The sequence below is a fragment of the Perissodus microlepis genome, chromosome 17 (assembly GCF_051167445.1).
Source record: "Perissodus microlepis isolate ML-2025 ecotype Zambia chromosome 17, ASM5116744v1, whole genome shotgun sequence".
NCBI lineage: Eukaryota > Metazoa > Chordata > Actinopteri > Cichliformes > Cichlidae > Perissodus > Perissodus microlepis.
In genome coordinates this window covers 6,439,877-6,458,538 of record NC_140477.1, presented here as the reverse complement: position 1 = coordinate 6,458,538, position 18,662 = coordinate 6,439,877, and the positions used below count along the sequence as shown (strand labels likewise).

At 40.7% G+C, this 18,662-nt stretch overlaps 1 protein-coding gene across 6 annotated transcripts in view; it reads left to right on the top strand.

The window, feature by feature from the left end:
• Positions 1-13,864, top strand: part of cald1a (caldesmon 1a) — a 64,512-nt gene extending 50,648 nt beyond the window's left edge. For 4 of the 6 annotated variants that reach the window (XM_084909271.1, XM_084909273.1, XM_084909274.1 and 1 more), the window contains 7 exons: positions 4,379-4,422; positions 4,637-4,712; positions 6,021-6,161; positions 6,342-6,437; positions 7,895-7,963; positions 9,471-9,507; positions 12,270-13,864. In XM_084909271.1, the coding sequence (XP_084765397.1) occupies positions 4,379-4,422; positions 4,637-4,712; positions 6,021-6,161; positions 6,342-6,437; positions 7,895-7,963; positions 9,471-9,507; positions 12,270-12,283 (477 nt within the window). In that variant the 3' untranslated portion in view covers positions 12,284-13,864. Of the gene's footprint in view, positions 1-4,378; positions 4,423-4,636; positions 4,713-6,020; positions 6,162-6,341; positions 6,438-7,894; positions 7,970-8,274; positions 8,327-9,470; positions 9,508-12,269 lie in introns of all 6 variants that reach the window. The other 2 variants (XR_014797294.1, XM_084909275.1) reach the window with 2 other exon arrangements.
• Positions 13,865-18,662: the final 4,798 nt, after the last annotated feature.

Sequence of the window (18,662 nt, the reverse complement as noted above, 5' to 3'; positions counted from 1 at the left end):
AAAAAAAAAAACAACATAAATTTGCAATTCAGTTTTAATTTCTGTAATTTTTCCAAAAACTGATATTTTTGTGCAATGTATTGCTCACAGTAGTCATGCTTACGTCTTCTTGGATACTGCAGGGGCTTTTTTTTAAAAAAATGGGTTAAATCCATCTGAGCTGTTTTAAAATCAGCATCTTAAAATGGGACTAAAACATTTGCACTTAATGGCTGAATACATGATTTATTGTTGACCTGTCAGGATAAGCTGAAATGCAGTAAAGCTCTTAATAGTTTGATGAAGTATGATGATGTAAACTCTAATAATTCAAGGTAAATTAGTTTCAAACTGCATATTTTTCATTGTTAACACAAATAAAACGTGCAAAAATGTTTGGAAAATTAAGTGTTGTAATGCTAAGCTAATCTTTACATCCCTGAAAGGCCCCCACACTATGTATGAACACACTATAATGACCACGCTAACACTTGTAGCTTTGGTTAAGCAGACAATCAAACTATTAACTACATATTTGTGCTTGTGTTTTTGAATTGGACAAGTGAGTAAAAGCACGCAGTCCATCTAAAACTATCAGGCTAAATTGTTGCGACCATGAAAAATCAACTTGTGATCCTGCTGCCTTTAAAATGACTGCTTTAAAGACAGGGACCAGGTCAACAACCACTCAGTCAGCTGTCGTCTTCTAAGAAACTTTACTGATCAAAAGCCAATAAGACATTGTCAGTCTCCTATCAGTCTGCTATTAGTTTGTGATTCAGTGGGGTTAAGTTGCCAATTACATGTGATTCACAGCCAGTTAGCAACCAGTCGAGCAGAGTATTGCAAAGAGACATGTCACAGACGAGTTGTGCTCACCAGTAAAAACTGGCTCAAATTTATTTCAACATGCTGGCTGCCTGCCTCCATTTATAAAATAGATGGCAATTATTTGCAAACCTTCACCATTTTGTCTTAAAGTGATTGCAGTCAGGTTGAGTCAGAATTGAGTCAAAAATTAATTCACTGGGCAACCACTGATATTTTACTACTTTGCAAGTGGCATCAAAGCTAACAATCAAACCAGCATTTGCGTCCAAAGCTATTTGACAATGTAGTGTAGTGAACAGGGGTTGAACACTTAAATAAGTTTAAGGCTTAAAACAACTTTATAGCATTTGCGTGCTGTACTAAACTGCATTTGCACTGGTTCCTTTGCAGTTGTCAGCAGAACTCCGTAAAAGCTTTCCTGCAAACCTGCAAACACCATCTATCCTTCAGTGCAGCAAAGCCTACTCTGAACATTCAAATATTTGGAGAGATTAACCGCCAGGTGACTGGCATCTGCACAAGTGTTATCTAACTGAGATAAAGGAGTGGATTTCATAAAACCAGAGAGAGAGATGTAATAATCAAACTGTAACTTGTTTTTTTAAAACTGTCTAAATCTAAACCTTTCTCGAGAAATGCACGAAGAAAAGTTTCCCCCCCAACCCTCCCCACCGCGTTATCTAAAGATAAATGTTTGTCACTGCAAAGGAACGTTTAATCAACTCAAATGTGAATAAATGTTTTCAGTTTTGCCAAAAGCCAACTCCCACGCACACAAAATCTAGGGGGATTTTTTAGCCAGTGGAGAAAATCTAATTAGTGACAGTTAGCTGTAATATCCATCTGGCCCATCCCAGTGAGACTCTAGACTAGAGGTTTGGCTCTAATGGTGTGTGAGCTCTGATTGTACTAGACCCAGGCACTTCTTTTAATTGTGGTCACTTTGTAAACAGTAATTCTCATGCCCCTTCACTCCCTTCACAGACAAAGCTTTACTTTGTCGTCATGTTCACTGTACGTACAAGTGTTTCTTCGTGACTGTGTTTGTTTGAGTGCATATCTATCTGTTGTGTTCTTCACGTACACGGAACATATGAACAGTTATGGTGCTGTGTTTTGCTTTGAGTTAATTTGTGTGTTTTTGCAACAGATGAAATAATCCAAAAAACGAGGGGTCTGGAAACTCCATAAATTAAATTAAAATCGTATAGCTAATATGAATGTTGCCTTAACAAACATTTGCAGACACATAGCGTCTTTAGCATTTATTTAATGCCACGAATTTTGATGTTTAGTGATTGTAATATCCTATATGAATTTCGTTTCAGTTATTCAGTTATTGCAAGACATCTGAATAGTACTGACTAGCTAGCTATTTTTTGCTAGCAGGAAACACGCTTAAAACAAAAGGTACTCACTGTCTCGTAAGTACCTGAAAAGCTAGTTCCTTAATGCGGTTAGTACAAAAGGATATCAATAAAGACAAAACAGCATCTACCTGTCGCTCAAAACTGAAAATGGCTTGTTTGTGTGTAGTTTTAAGATGAGTTTGATAGCAAGCAGATCTGTTATGAATGTGAAAATGTTTTTGGATTGTAAGCAAGTTATAATATAAAATTTAAACTCAGAAGGCTCATATGCTTGGTAGGTAGCTGATGCATTTCACAAAAAACTAAGTAACTCATTGTTAATTTAAGAAAATGGACAACCCAAAAGCCCAGTAGATCGGGTATATACCATATAAGCACTAAATCCCTGGAGTGTCTCCGCTATCCCTGACTATAAAGGAACATAAAACCACAGAAGTTTAAGTTTGAACCTTTTTTTATTATAGAAGCACAAAATACGGGCGTAATAATCCCATAACTGTGAAGAAGATAGAGCATGAAAAGCAACTCTAATCTATTTCATGCTGAAATACCTTTTGCTACATAAAGACAACAGACAACAACAGATCTGTTTTTCTCTATATTGGCTCACATGAATTGGAGCATATTCTTGCTTGATTTATGTGCAGAGTGAATTTCATGCCCCTTTGGTTTTTGTTGAACCTGTCCAAAGGCTACTTCCTATATCAAAATGACATGCATGCCATTGAAGACACACACTTTACTCCCCTCATTTCTTTTTGCTATTAGGTGCTTTTTGTTTGACAGCTGCCATTTGGTGCCTCCTGTTACACTAAAACGTTAAAAAAAAAAGACTGTCTTACTATCAGGAATCAGCTCCCAGTGGAACTCTCAGTCCCGAGAGCTCGCCTTCATGTTATCAGCAGTAAACCAGCATAACCCCGCTCTGTATTGTAGATAAAGCTCAGTGTTCTGTGGCAGAAAAGGACAGAGGGACGAGATGAAGGACAGGCAGCAGGGATATGCAGGAAAGCGATTAGGGTTAACAGGATTACTGTAACTGCATTCGGATGGCTACGGCTCTTTAAAATGCGTCTGAGAATGAGGAATTTCCTGTCAGGGAGTATTTTTGGGAACTCCCACATTCGGTAGCAGTCGAGTGCAATGGCCTTCTTCATAAAGAGAGGGGAAGAGGGCCTTTTTTTCTGCTGTTTCTTCTTTTGTCCCTATTATAGGGTTTTGTGTTTTTGTGTGTGTATGTGTGCATCTAAGGAACGCATGTGCTGCCCTCTCTTTTAGCCTTTTGTGCCGTTGATCATAAACAATCCTCAGAGATTCCCACAGACTAAAGGCAGAGAGAGCAAAGCGTTTGCTGTGGAGTGGGGGTCAGTTTCTGACTGTGTGTACATGTGTGTGCATGTCTTTCAGAGCATTTTGCACATAGAGGGAACAGTATCTTGGTGCTGCTCAAGTGAAGCCAAATTATATTATGTATGAAGGAAAATAATAATGAGATATTTACTATTTAAAAACACACCCTGCAAAGAGATTGTGGGAATTAAAGTTAAGTGCATGAAGGGGACCTATTTCTTGTCTGCGGTATATACTCTTACGATGATGGATGTTCATAAACATGGTCAAAGTTTAAAATATTGAGCAGAAGTAACCCCTGTATGGCAGAAGCTCGGGGCTCAGACTGCTTTATTCTTGGATCTGTAAGCTGTCAATGAGAACAGATATCTATAATATGATCGTCTCAGGCGCACAGCTCTGGCTGCAAGCATAGCAGCTCCACCCACCTTCTGTTCAAATTATCTGTTTGCCGGGGAAGGCAAAGGGAAGTCAGCTTGAAGTGGAGGGAAAGCGAGCTGAGATGGCCTTAGGTGTCACAGCAAGCCTCAGTTTAAAACAAATGAGGATTATTATGAACTACGTCTTTGGTGGAGTCAAGAAAAACAAAATCTGAAGCTGCACACAGGTTAACAGATCCCCTTTATGTTATTAATCATCAAAGCTTAGTGACTGTTTAGAACTAGGCGTGTCTACATGTTGAAGTCAGAAATGAGTTCATATTAACGGTAATAAAGGGATTGATGCACTTGAATCAGCAGCAGGGATGCTGTAATAAATATCTGAAGTGTGGTAGAGATGTACTGCATGCAGCGGAGCAATTCTGATGCAATATTTATAACTCACAGATTTCTAACCTTTCTTTACAGATTGAGGAGAGAGCCGAGTTTCTAAACAAGTCAGCACAGAAAAGGTAAGCGTCATCTTTTTTAGTCATGTTGACCTCTACTAACAACGCTTTTTAAGCAATCCTGTTTTTGCTGAATATGAACAATACAATCGAGAGCTAGACCCGAGGGTCTGTAGTGTAGGACGTAAAGCCCAAACTGTATGTAATGTGTATATCATTTTCAGGGCATTTAGATTTTTCATGCACTGTATGTTAATTTCTTGCTTTTGCCCAGCAGCACAATGAAGGCGTCTCATTGTCCTGTGGTGTCCAAGATAGACAACAGGCTGGAGCAGTACACCTCAGCTGCTCAGGTTAGCTCTGCATCAGCTTTGAAAACACTGATGGATGGATGGATGGATGGATGGATGGAGTTGTTTGTCATTTTCAACAAGTTTCACGCACGTCTCCTGTGCAATCCCAGCCCATTCTTCTTTGGCGAATCTCTCAAGCTCCTCCAGATTTGATGGTCTTCTGGCACAGATTTTTTGAATGGGATTCAAGTCCGGGCCTTAAGCTGGCCAGTCAGTAATGTTCACTTTATTCTTCTGGAGGAGTGATGTGTGTTTTGTGTTGTTGTTTCTTCAGTCCTTCCACCTTGATAAGATTCCAAGTTCCAGACACACTGAAGCATTCCCAAAGCATAATACTCCCACCACCGTGTTTTTAATGTGGGGATGGTGTTCTTTGGGTTGTGCACGTCTCTCGTCTTTCTCCAAACATAACCAGAATCTCTATAACCAAAGAGCTCCAGTTTCATCTCAGGTGACGGACTTCTAGTATACCTAATCATTCTCGAGATTGTCCTTAGGATACTTCAGTCTGGTTTGAAGGTCTACGAGCTCACAGTCCATTCCCTGTGCGAGGTTCTAGTGATTGTCTTCTTTGACATCACAATTCCCAACTTGGTTAAGTCATTCTCTTGTGTCTCTAGTGTCTTGGCAGTTCTCACTAGTTTTCTTTTCAGAGTCTTTGAAATCTTTCACTGCCTACCTCTGCCAGCCTTGCTCTGTGTGGCTCTGTTTGAATTTCTTGATGATACTAAACTGATTTCTTTTGTTTTTGGCACAATGCTTTCTCAAGTGACAGCTCAAACCCTCACTGAAGTTTTTATACTGTGTGTAAATTGGAAGATAACGCTCAGTTTTAACTTGACTAAATCTTACAAACCCTGAGCATCACAAAGTTAAAACACATCATTGCACAGCAATGGTTTGTGCTATGGCTCAATAATTTATCTGTACATAAATAGATATGTTAAAGCAATCAAAACAACATCATAGCTCCACGCACGTTGCACATGCCAGTCACTGATTGATCTGTGCATCTCTAGTGCAAATATCCAATATTTGTCAAAAAGCAACTATGCAGAAAAGGTAATATTTCATTCGGTAAGATTTTTAATTTGCGTGACTAAAATGTGCCTGCACTGCCTATTTTTGGCTATCATTCTGGAAATATTATTATCATCAATCCAAAAGTGCCACTCCTGAGCACAACATTCTACTTTGACTCCCCAACTTAGCCAAAACATAACAAAGACGTTGCATTGAGTTGTTGGTATTTATGCTTTTTTCCTGAGCTTTTATCGCAGCTTAAAACCCAGATTTCTGTCTCCTCAGAGAGAGAACAAGGAGTCTCGATCCCCTCGCTCCGGAGCCGTGGATCTGCCCATGGTCACCGACAGCATACGAAACATCAAGAGCATGTGGGAGAAAGGCAACGTGTTCAGCTCGCCTGGAAGCGGCGGGAGCACATTCAAGGTAAAAAAAAAGAAAAAAGTAAAGGTGGTGCAGGATGTTAGAAAGTTGTTGAAACTTTCTGTGTGTATGAGCGAGAGAAGGACAGACAGACAGGAAAGAGCCCAGTTCACTGGTCCTTCCTGCTCTGCCCCGCTGCCAGTGATGACCAGGCTTGGCTGACCTTTGACACTGTCCAAACAGGAAGCAGCTGTGATAAAGACAGGCGTAGCGGGCCGCATCAACGACTGGCTGAATAAAACCCCAGAGAGCAGCAAGACACCAGGAGGAAGGCCAGCGGTAGGTCAACGCTGTATGAGCACAGTACACTTAGCACTCACCTCAGAGCAAAATCCAGAACCAGAGCATATGAAGGTAGTGGCCTGCATTAGGGTTAGGGTCATCTTTTAAATCTCATAAAGTTGTCATGGAAAACACAAGTAGTCATTCTTCTGCCAAAGTTTGTTTTGTTTTTCTTTTTTGTATTTTGTTTTTCTTGGCTCTTATTTTGAAGTGGGTGGTGTTTGGTTGGCAGAGAGTGATGCCACTGGCCTCAGTCAGAGACCCACCCCTGATGAGCCTGGTTCTGCCTGCTTTCTTCCTGTTAAAAAGGAGTTTTTCCTTCCCACTGTCACCAAGTGCTTGCTCATAAGCGGTCTTTTGATAGTTGGGTTTTTCTCTCTGTTTTTTGCAGACTCTTGAGGTGACTGTTATTATGACTTCACGTTATATAAATCAAATTGAACTGAATTGTACACCAGTCACGATTTAACAAGTTGACCCAGAATCCAATGACAGCTGGTGGGTTTTTCTTTAACTGTCAACCAAGGCCAAATCCCACTGTGGCCTCTACACCCTCCCATTTCACTGGGAGTGTGAAGTGCTGTTGAAGGTTCTCTGAGGCCATCCTTGTGAAATAAAACAGGTGTATGGGCAGTTATCCGACATCGCTGCTGCTCCCACGTTAGACCAGTTGGCTTGGAACGGCTCTTAATGTGGCGGACCCTCCACCTAACAGTGAGAGTGACTAGTAATAATGTGCAGCATTCCCTCTCCTGCTTCAGTCCCGCTGTCTTTTTATGCCTGTGTCATATTTACTGCTGCTTATGTTCTGTGTAGGACATGTTTTATGATCACTTTCAAACGATGCAGTGAAGCAGGTCAGTTGGACGCAGGCTGTATCCTCTCTCTGACTCCACCTGGTGGCCTCAAATAAAAATGAATTATGACGTGTGTGAGCTTGCTGCTCTCGCAGCTGTAATTTCCAGATATAGTGCGTGTGGACAGTGTAGACGTGGCATCATTTACAAGCATTTGATGCTAAACCCGTTGCAGTGTTTGCTTGCAGACAAAGATTGAGCTTTTCGTCCTGTCCTTCCCAAGTGTATAGAAACATTTAGAGCTATGACTTTATCCAAATATTCATGCTGGAGCATTATGCTGTGTGCTAACATTGTTAAAACAGAGCAGGGGAAACTTTCACTGCACGTAACTTTATGTCCAACGTGACAGCATTAAGACGTCTTTCTCGAGTTTTACTTGGATTGCCTCAGACTATTGATTATCGTGTGAGCGCTTTTTCCTCCACACAAACCCCTCTCCGCTTGATCGCATCAGTCATTCTCTGCGCTCGTTCCATCCTGCCTACATCTCAGGTACACCGCCACTGCTGCCACATGATGAACATTTTCAATCAGAGCTCCAAATGCAGAGCACGCACTGATGATGCGCTTGCTTTCTGACTCTCCCCCTGACAGGACCTGAAGCCTGTTGACGTCACCAACAAGAGGAGTCTATGGGAAAACAAAGGCGCCTCTCCGGCCAAGGTAGATGTCATTAATATCAGCCCATTTGCTCGCTTAACATGAAGTGAGATTTGTATAGGAAAAGATCCAGATTAGTGCTCCACGTACTGGAGGAAGTCCAGAATGGAGTTTTGACTCTGCCAAAACAGTTTGCGGTCTTGGACGGCTCTCCATATTTTTTTTTTTGCTCCAGTTTCTTGTCGTTGTCAATCAAAGAGAACATTTTGTTAAAGAGATGAAGTAGAAATATTAGATTAATCTCATGATGTTTCGACCCTGTGTGGCATTACTGAGAGTAACAATCACGTTTATGTGTTTTTTTGTTTTTAAAGAACTCTGATAGCTAGTTGACCTCACCGTTAAATCTGGAATAAGCCTGGAGAGGTAAAAGAGAAACTATTCTATGTGTTTTTTGTGTCTTTTTTTTTTTTTTCAAAGCGCTTATGACTGAATGAGCCCACACTGCTTTGCACTGACTTTTTTGTATGTGTTTTGTTTTGTTTTTTTGGCTGTGGTTGGACATTTTCGAGTTTCAGTCCAAAGTTAGAGATTTGTGATCTAACGTGTACGTCACTTTTTGTGTCTCCTTGACTCGCAGTGTTTTTAGAGGCTTTTATTTTGACGAGCAGTCACTTTGAGCCACTTTCTGCAAAAAGAGAAAAGAAAAAACTAGAAAGAAATAGAAATCTTTTTAATTGCTGTAAAATAACACACACAAAGTGGACTTAGTCAGTTTAAAGAAAGGTTACACTGTTTCCTCCATTAACATCCATAGGTTATTAAAGCCGACGCAACAAAATCCAGAAGATTACATCAAATTTACATTGTAAATTTACAAAAAAAACAAAAAGTGTGCCCGTTGTCCAACTGCAGGCTTTAAACTTTTCACAAATGGCTGCATCACATCACCGCTGCTCCTTCTGACGGCCACAAATCTCCGCTCTCGAGCCAGCTCAGCTTCACTTTACTTTTTATTGCCCTAATGGAGGAACTGTTTACAGCATTCTTTACAGGAGAGACGCCTCACTGGGGTGTGCAGCGGCAGCTCGACCGCTGTGAATCACTGTTATCGCCTCTGATTTTCAAACACGTTTGACTAAAAGCTGATGGGAATGATCTGTTTTATCGAATGTCTGTGTGTAAATTTAAACTCTGCTTAGCAGAAGTGGGAAAAAAGGCTGGATATCCACCATAACCACTCATTTTTCTACAAACTCTCTTTTCCTTCTTATCTGGCAGCCTTGTGTTGCCACAGGCAGTAGCTACAGCGCAGGCCAGAGGCTGTGGTCTGCAAGTGAGTAGTGGGGCTGGAGGACACCAGGCGGTGGTCTGTGCTGATGTAAAAAAAGGGCCCTGTACAGGAAAAGTGGTGGTTAGAGAGTTGTCATTAGGTAGTGTGCTATGCTGTGACGTCAGGGAAGACAGAAGAAGCGGGTGGGATAGGCGCAAGAATCCGTGGGCGAGGTGCCAGTGGAAGTCCTCCTGCATCTTCGCTGGCTCATTAACTTCTTGTCTTCATGTTTTCCAGGTGGCAGGCAGAGGGGAGACCAAATCAGTTGCTAATGGTGAGTTTTTCCACGCACAGGCATGCATGTGGCCGCTCTGAAGAGTTCAACTTCACTGGCTCATTCTGAGCTGGGCCACTTTGTCTGCTTTCTTCATTTGTGTAATTGAAAAGACTGGGGGATTTCCTCAATCCACGGGGTACACACTTAATCCTTTAGTTGAGGTGGAAATGTGGAAATGAAGTTAGACAATCGACTAAAGGACAAGGACATCGGTTATCTCATTGTGTACAGGCAGGAGCTTCTTGTAACAAGCGAGGAGCGACAGAAATTCACGTGTTCGCTTGACTCCCCCAGCAGCAAACTTTTCCACTTGTGTTTGTTTGGACACATGTCTAAGCACTTAAGCATTTTAATTTTTGTTGGGATTAGAGGCATGACCTCACCTGCGCTTTGACTTACACAACACCGTGTGTTCCAAAGCGCATAACTGGTCCTCCCACAGGCAGCCGTGCAGTATTTCGGTTTGCGGTTTGGCCTTTTGTTTGGCTCCGACGCTGCTTTAGGATGCCACTTACCCATACATTGTTTGCTATTTTAAAATCAGATCCGAGCACAGCCTCCTCCTCAGGCAGAAGAGAGCTTTTGGCCTTGAGAGATTCCACACATGTCAGCGTAATGCGGTGTTTGTTCAGAGCACACACACACACGCACACATAACCAATTTCACCTTTATGAATGCTCTCAACAGCCTTCTTGACACCACTCAGACCTTTCAGCTTTTCCACTCTTGCACACGTCCACGTCTGTTGCTTAGATCCGGGCAGCGTTACAAGCAGCATTCCTGCCAAGCCGGTTTGTCACATTAATAACTGGTATGTTCGAGATTAGCACACCATAGCAGTCTGACTCAGAGGATGAGAAAGGATTTGTTTCTTCTTTTTTTTTTTTCTTTTTTTTTTCTTACTAAGAGTTGGCTGTCACACCGTACAGACATCTGACACCAGAGTGGACAGCGTGGAAGTTTACAGCCCACCCGCTCTCCACATGCTTGGAGAGTTTCCAAAATTATGTAGACACTTGAAAATAGGTAGAATTCAATGCTTACTGAGTGTAGCAGTTTATGAATCAGGGTGCACAACTTATCTGCTGTCCTTCAACAATGCAGAAATATTCACAAAGAATTGCTTTTATTCGACTTTTTTAATAAATCAGAAGTAACCAAGGGTCTTGAATGGCATTAGGACCTCTGTTAATATTATTATGTGGCTTGTTTTAGATGTTGGATTGAACTATGAAACAGGGAACAAAAATAAGTACTTACTAAGTGCTTAAAAACAACAATGCTTGGAGCCAAACAGTAGTGTCAGTAAACCTGTTAGCATGATTGCTGGGCTGAGAGAAAAAAAACATCTGCAATAATTTGGTGGTTAACTGGAGAAACTGAACGTTTTGACCTGATGATGGTGTTAAATGAAAAGTTGAATTGAAAAATTAGTACAATAACAATCATGTTCTTAGAAATACAATACTATGCAAAAATCTCAAGCCACTCCTCATTTCTTTATATTTTGATAGAAAATGGAAAATAGATGCAGTGTTTTATTGAAACATTGAAGTACAGCATATAAGGCAAAAACAGATTGTGTACAATCCTCATGAGTTTGAAAGTCACCATTATTCTTCAACACAATCTGTACTCTTAGTTTTTGTCATCTCTTAAGGAGTAATTCTCCAGGCTTGTTGAGGGGACATTCAAAGCTCTTCTGTGGATGTTTACTGCCTTTTGCATCGTTTTCTGTCAGGACAATCCCACATTGTGTCAATAATGTTGAGATCTGGGCTCTGGGGAGGCCAATCCATGACTGATAGTTTTCTGGTGCGTGTTTTTCTGTCCTGATATGTTTGTACTGGACTGAGAGTCTGTTTGGCATCATTATCACAGTGAAAAAAGAAGCTCTTGCCAATCAGACACTTTCCTCGTTCTGTTGCATGATGGATGGTATTTTGCTGCATTCATAATTCCCTAAATTTTGACAAGACCCCAACACCACTGGCTGAAATGCAGCCCCCAAATCATTACAGATGGGTGTGTACTCACTGCTGTTCATATATATTTTGATGACGACTTGAACAAAAAATATAATTTGTAATCATCACTCCACAAGTTCACTTGCCACTGATTTTGAGACCAGTTCTCATGTAATTTGAAGTACCTCTGTGTCATGACTTGACATGACTTCCTTCCACTGGGAGCATTTCTGATATTAGTGATCAGTAGATGGATTCAAAGAAAGGTCATCTTTCAGATCCTGCGTCAGGTCTTTGCTTGGATTGTTTCCTGTTTCTTAAGGGCACGACTTACTCTTTAAAATTGGTTCTTGGCTAAGCTGTCTGTTATTCCATTTAACTCGGTGCCTTTTTTTTTTTTTTACTTAAATGATTCATAGGTCAGCGTTAGGTAGCTTAACAAACAAAAAAATAAATTTCTCTGTTACAAGGGGTGGTCTTTTAAAAAATATAAAAGACCTTCGGGAAACTTGAAGAACTCCTGCTCAAAACCAACAGTAGTTCACCAAAGTCTTGCTCCTTGTAATCAAAATATAAAGACGAGTGATGAGTCAAGACTTTTCCACAGTACCATATGGAAAATTAGCAAAACTATTTTGACTCCTTGTTTTGAAGTCGAAGCAATTCCAATAAACTCAGACTTCTGTGGAGCCAAATTTAAACACCTCACTGCTTGGTTTAACACAGACCTGTGTGGGTATATGGACTTGGAGTCGGGCCACTGATGTACTCGTTTTTGTGTCTTTCGATAGGTATGGGACACTAATGTCTTGAAGGAGCCACTAAAGCTGGGGACCACGACAATCCAAGACTCTTCTTTGACTTTTCCTTAAGAACCAAATACCACACCCCCAGGAGGGACCCCCAAGAGCACGCAGGGACAGGACAGACACTGTCCGAGCACTGTACCGAAACAGCATCAGCATATTGTTATAGGCTTACCACGTATAGTGCCTTTGCACAATAATTTCTGCTTTCTAAAAAAAAAAAAAAGTATGATAACAACAAAATGCTGTGAAATTTGGACATTTAAAATTACTAATTACTTTATAAAATCCTGCCAGGAAGACAATAAAACTAATAGAATTAAGATTTATGTCTCGTACTCCGTGCTGAGTGGATGAGTTCAAAAGTTTCCACATTCCAAAGAGATGGGCGATATCACTTCTCTCCCTCAGAATATTTTCCATCTCTCTCTTTTTTTATTTATATTTAAAGCAAAAGCTTCACACAATGCTATATTATTCAACGTTCACCTGTTCAGGATAGAAATATAAGCACTTCTAGAGTTTAGCTGATTTCACTTTTATTGTCTTACCAATAGTGCAGCAATGGTCTGAGTAATATATGCTAGCACATGTGATGTTTTGACTATGACCTATCATACTGTATCATATATAACATCTGTATACTTATAACAAAAGGTATTTTTGCTTTTTTATTCATTCACCAACAGGCAGTTGATTTTGAAGGTGATAGGAGTGTTGGATATTCAGAAGGCCATTTTGACATTTATTGTCCTGTCATGTCATTTGTTTTTTTTAATTTATGTTTTAATGTTTTTTTTTGGGGGGGGGTTGAGTTCTTTCTAGCTTTCAAACACTTTAAAACATCTTCAGACATTCATCTTAAAAGCAGTTGCACGTGGTGCCTTTGCTGCCTTAAAGTTTTATGATGTAGGACATGTTTTTTTTTTATCTGCCTTTAACTTCTTTTTTGCCTCTATGCACACTCTTATGCTCAGCAATACTTTACATATTGAGGGCATACAAAGTAAAATCAGGGTGCCTAAAACATATAGCAAGGTCATAGTAACAAGGATATTTACCACTATGTAAAACTTCTGGCCTTATGATTGCAATGACAGCATTTAGGACAGCCGAGGTACAGTACTTTAAAGCCTCCTAGCAGCTCAGCATGATTTTGACTTGTGATTTTTCACGTTTTCGCGCAGCACAAGCTTATAAGAATATGAACTGTTTGTCAGGGCATTAAATTGATCGGTGTTACTGCTCAACAATCTGACAATCACATTCCATGGCTCCTGAAAAGAGCAGGGGAGCTGGACCAAAATATTTTTAAGCATGATAAAATGTGACGTTTTTGTATTTTTTTAATGTAATGGTTTCATAATGTTGTGTTTTGTTTTCTACAGCCTTGTGTCCACTTTTTAAATTTCCATGTTTAACCAGACACTTGTTCCTTGTGTAGCGCTAAGCCTGTGCAGAATACATTATCTGTAGTCTCTCTCCAAATGTCATACAAGCAGGCAGTTTCCAAGCGGAGGAATGTGTTGAACATTGTAACCTTGACTCAACAACAGCAATAAATACATTGAGGTATTCCACATTGTTGAGTTTCCTTTCACAACTTCACTTAATACACTCACCAGATGCTTCTCTATAGTAGTACCAGGCTGGACTGCCGTTTGCCTTCACAATTGCCTTCGTGCTCCACTGGGTTGAGAACTGAACACAGTGGAGGCCATTTGAGTACAGTGAACTCATTATTATGTTCAAGAAACCAGTTTGAGATGATGTGAGCTTTGTGACATGGTGCAATGTCCTGCTGGAAGCAGCCATCAGAGAATTAGTACTAAATTGGTCATAAAGGCACAGACATAGTCAGCAACAATATCTGGTGTTGTAACCATATATAATATAATTTCTTCCTCCCCACTCTTGCCAAGTACTTCCTCACAGGAGGTAATCTGATTGTTGGGGTTTTTATCTCTATTATTTTAGGGCAGGGGTGTCGAACTCCAGGCCTCGAGGGCCGGTGTCCTGCAGGTTTTAGATATCACCCTCAGTCAACACACCTGAATCAAATGATTAGTTCATTACAAGGCCTCTGGAGAACTTCAAAACATGTTGAGGAGGTAATTTAGCGATTTAAATCAGCTGTGTTGGATCAAGGACACATCTAAAACCTGCAGGACACCGGCCCTCGAGGCCTGGAGTTCGACACCTGTGTTTTAGGGTCTTTACAATATAAACAGCCTCAACTGTTGTGATTTGGCACTACATAAATAAAATGTAATTGAATTAAATTGGTACGAAACAGCCCAAGATACAAGTGACATGTTTAGCCGCATGTTCTCCTTAAATTGCTGGCTGTCTGAGTGGTGTCCCAGAAACGATGTGGGCTTCATAGATAATTGGCAAACCTTCTGGAGGAAACCTGGTCTTGTTAGGAGAGACGGCATCCATCCCACTTTGGATGGAGCAGCTCTCATTTCTAGAAATATGGACAAATTTATTAAACCCCCCAAAATATGACTATCCAGAGTTGGGACCAGGAAGCAGAGTTGCAGTCTTACACGCCTCTCTGCAGCTTCTCTCCTCCTGCTACCCCCCCAAAAACCCATCTCCATAGAGACTGTGTCAGCTTCCAAAAAGACAAAAAACAAACTAAAAACCAGCAACAAACAACTTAAACATAAACAATTACAAAGAAAGAACAGTACAGTATCCACATCTGAACCAAAGAGTAAAACAGTGAAATGTGGATTATTAAATATTAGGTCTCTCTCCTCCAAGTCTCTGTTAGTACATGACTTAATAATTGATCAACAAATTGATTTACTCTGCCTTACAGAAACCTGGTTGCAGCAGGATGATTATGTTAGTTTAAATGAATCAACACCCCCGAGTCATTCTAACTACCAGAAACCTCGAAGCACAGGCCGAGGGGGCGGTGTGGCAGCAATTTTTCACACCAGCCTATTAATTAATGAAAGACCAAGACAGACTTTTAATTCATTTGAAAGCCTGATGCTTAACATTGTCCACTCCAGCTGTGAAACTCAGAAACCAGTCTTACTTGTTATCATCTATCGTCCACCTGGGCCTTACACAGAGTTTCTGTCTGATTTCTCAGACTTTATATCTAATTTAGTTCTGAGCTCAAATAAAATAATTATTGTGGGTGATTTTAACATCCATGTAGATGCTAAAAATGACAGCCTCAACATGGCATTTAGTCTGTTATTAGACTCAATTGGCTTCTCTCAAAATGTAAAAGAACCCACCCACCACTTTAATCACACTCTAGATCTTGTTTTAACATATGGCATAGAAACTGAACATTTAACAGTGTTTCCTGAAAACCCTCTCCTGTCTGATCATTTCCTGATAACATTTACATTTACAATAATTGATTACACAGCGGTGGAGAGTAGATTTTATCAAAGTAGATGTCTTTCTGAAAGCGCTGTAACTAAGTTTAAGAATATAATCCACCCACTGTTATCATCTTCAATGCCCTGTACCAACACAGAGCAGAGCAGCTATCTGAACGCTACCCCAACAGAGGTCGATTATCTTGTTAATAATTTCACCTCCTCACTACGTACGACTCTGGATACTGTAGCTCCAGTGAAAACTAAGGTCTCTAATCAGAAGTACCTGACTCCGTGGTATAATTCTCAAACACGTACCCTAAAGCAGATGACTCGTAATCTGGAGAAGAAATGGCGTGTCACAAATTTAGAGAATCATCATTTAGCCTGGAGAAATAGTTTGCTGCTTTATAAGAAAGCCCTCCGCAAAGCCAGAACATCTTACTATTCATCACTGATTGAAGAAAATAAGAACAACCCCAGGTTTCTCTTCAGCACTGTAGCCAGGCTGACAAACAGTCAGAGCTCTGTTGAGCCAACCATCCCTTTAACGTTAACTAGTAATGACTTCATGAACTTCTTCACAAATAAAATTTTTATCATTAGAGAAAAAATTACCAGTAATCATCCCACAGATGTAATATTATCTACAGCTACTCTTAGTACCATTGATGTTAAGTTAGACTCTTTTTCTCCAATTGATCTTTCTGAGTTAACTTCAATAATTACTTCCTCCAAACCATCAACGTGTCTTTTAGACCCCATTCCTACAAAACTGCTCAAAGAAGTCCTGCCATTAATTAATTCTTCGATCTTAAATATGATCAACCTATCTCTAATAATCGGCTATGTACCACAGGCCTTCAAGCTGGCTGTAGTTAAACCTTTACTCAAAAAGCCATCTCTAGACCCAGCAGTCTTAGCTAATTATAGGCCAATCTCCAACCTTCCTTTCATATCAAAAATCCTTGAAAGAGTAGTTGTCAAACAGCTAACAGATCATCTGCAGAGGAATGGTTTATTTGAAGAGTTTCAGTCAGGTTTCAGAGCTCATCACAGCACAGAAACAGCTTTAGTGAAGGTTACAAATGATCTTCTTATGGCCTCTGACAGTGGACTCATCTCTGTGCTTGTCCTGCTAGACCTCAGTGCAGCGTTCGATACTGTTGACCATAATATCCTATTAGAGCGATTAGAACATGCTGTAGGTATTACAGGTACTGCACTGCAGTGGTTTGTATCATATCTATCTAATAGACTCCAATTTGTGCATGTAAATGGAGAGTCCTCTTCACACACTGAGGTTAATTATGGAGTTCCACAGGGTTCAGTGCTAGGACCAATTCTGTTTACATTATACATGCTTCCCTTAGGCAGCATCATTAGAAGACATAGCATACATTTTCACTGCTATGCAGATGACACCCAGCTCTATCTGTCCATGAAGCCAGATAACACACACCAATTAGTTAAACTGCAGGAATGTCTTAAAGACATAAAGACCTGGATGGCCGCTAACTTTCTGCTTCTTAATTCAGATAAAACTGAGGTTATTGTACTCGGCCCTGAAAATCTTAGAAATATGGTATCTAACCAGATTCATACTCTGGATGGCATTACCTTGGCCTCCAGTAACGCTGTGAGGAACCTTGGAGTCATTTTTGACCAGGACATGTCCTTCAACGCACATATTAAACAAATATGTAAGACTGCTTTCTTCCATTTGCGCAACATCTCTAAAATTAGAAATATCCTGTCTCAGAGTGACGCTGAAAAACTAGTTCATGCATTTATTACTTCCAGGCTGGACTACTGTAATTCCTTATTATCAAGATGTCCAAAAAACTCACTGAAAAGCCTTCAGCTAATCCAAAATGCTGCAGCAAGAGTACTGACAGGGACTAGAAGGAGAGAGCATATTTCTCCTGTTTTGGCTTCCCTTCATTGGCTTCCTGTTAAGTCCAGAATTGAATTCAAAATCCTGCTGCTCACATACAAGGTCTTAAATAATCAGGCCCCATCTTATCTTAATGACCTTGTAGTACCATATCACCCTATTAGAGCACTTCGCTCTCGCTCTGCAGGCCTACTTGTTGTTCCTAGAGTATTTAAAAGTAGAATGGGAGGCAGAGCCTTCGGTTTTCAGGCCCCTCTTCTGTGGAACCAGCTTCCAGTTTGGATTCGGGAGACAGAAACTATCTCTACTTTTAAGATTAGGCTTAAAACTTTCCTTTTTGCTAAAGCATATAGTTAGGGCTGGACCAGGTGACCCTGAATCCTCCCTTAGTTATGCTGCAATAGACGTAGGCTGCCGGGGATTCCCATGATGCATTGAGTTTTTCCTTTCCAGTCACCTTTCTCACTCACTATGTATTAATAGACCTCTCTGCATTGAATCATATCTGTTATTAACCTCTGTCTCTCTTCCACAGCATGTCTTTTATCCTGTCTTCCTTCTCTCACCCCAACCGGTCGCAGCAGATGGCCGCCCCTCCCTGAGCCTGGTTCTGCCGGAGGTTTCTTCCTGTTAAAAGGGAGTTTTTCCTTCCCACTGTCGCCAAAGTGCTTGCTCATAGGGGGTCATATGATTGTTGGGTTTTTCTCTGTATCTATGAAGCGCCTTGAGGCGACTTTTGTTGTGATTTGGCGCTATATAAATAAAATTGAATTGAATTGAATTGAATTGAACCCTCACACCATGACACCACCACCACTGGATGGACCCATGCTTTGCTAGTACTTGCTACAAAAGGATTGATCTGGTACAGGGGTGGGCAACTCCAGGCCTCGAGGGCCGGTGTCCTGCAGGTTTTAGATATCACCCTGGGTCAATACACCTGAATCAGAGGATTAGTTCATTACCAGGCCTCTGGAGAATTGCAAGACATGTTGAGGAGGTAATTTAGCCATTTGAATCAGCTGTGTTGGATCAAGGACACATCTAAAACCTGCAGGACACTGGCCCTCGAGGCCTGGAGTTGCCCACCCCTGATCTAGTACCTTGCTAGTACTAGGTTGGACACTG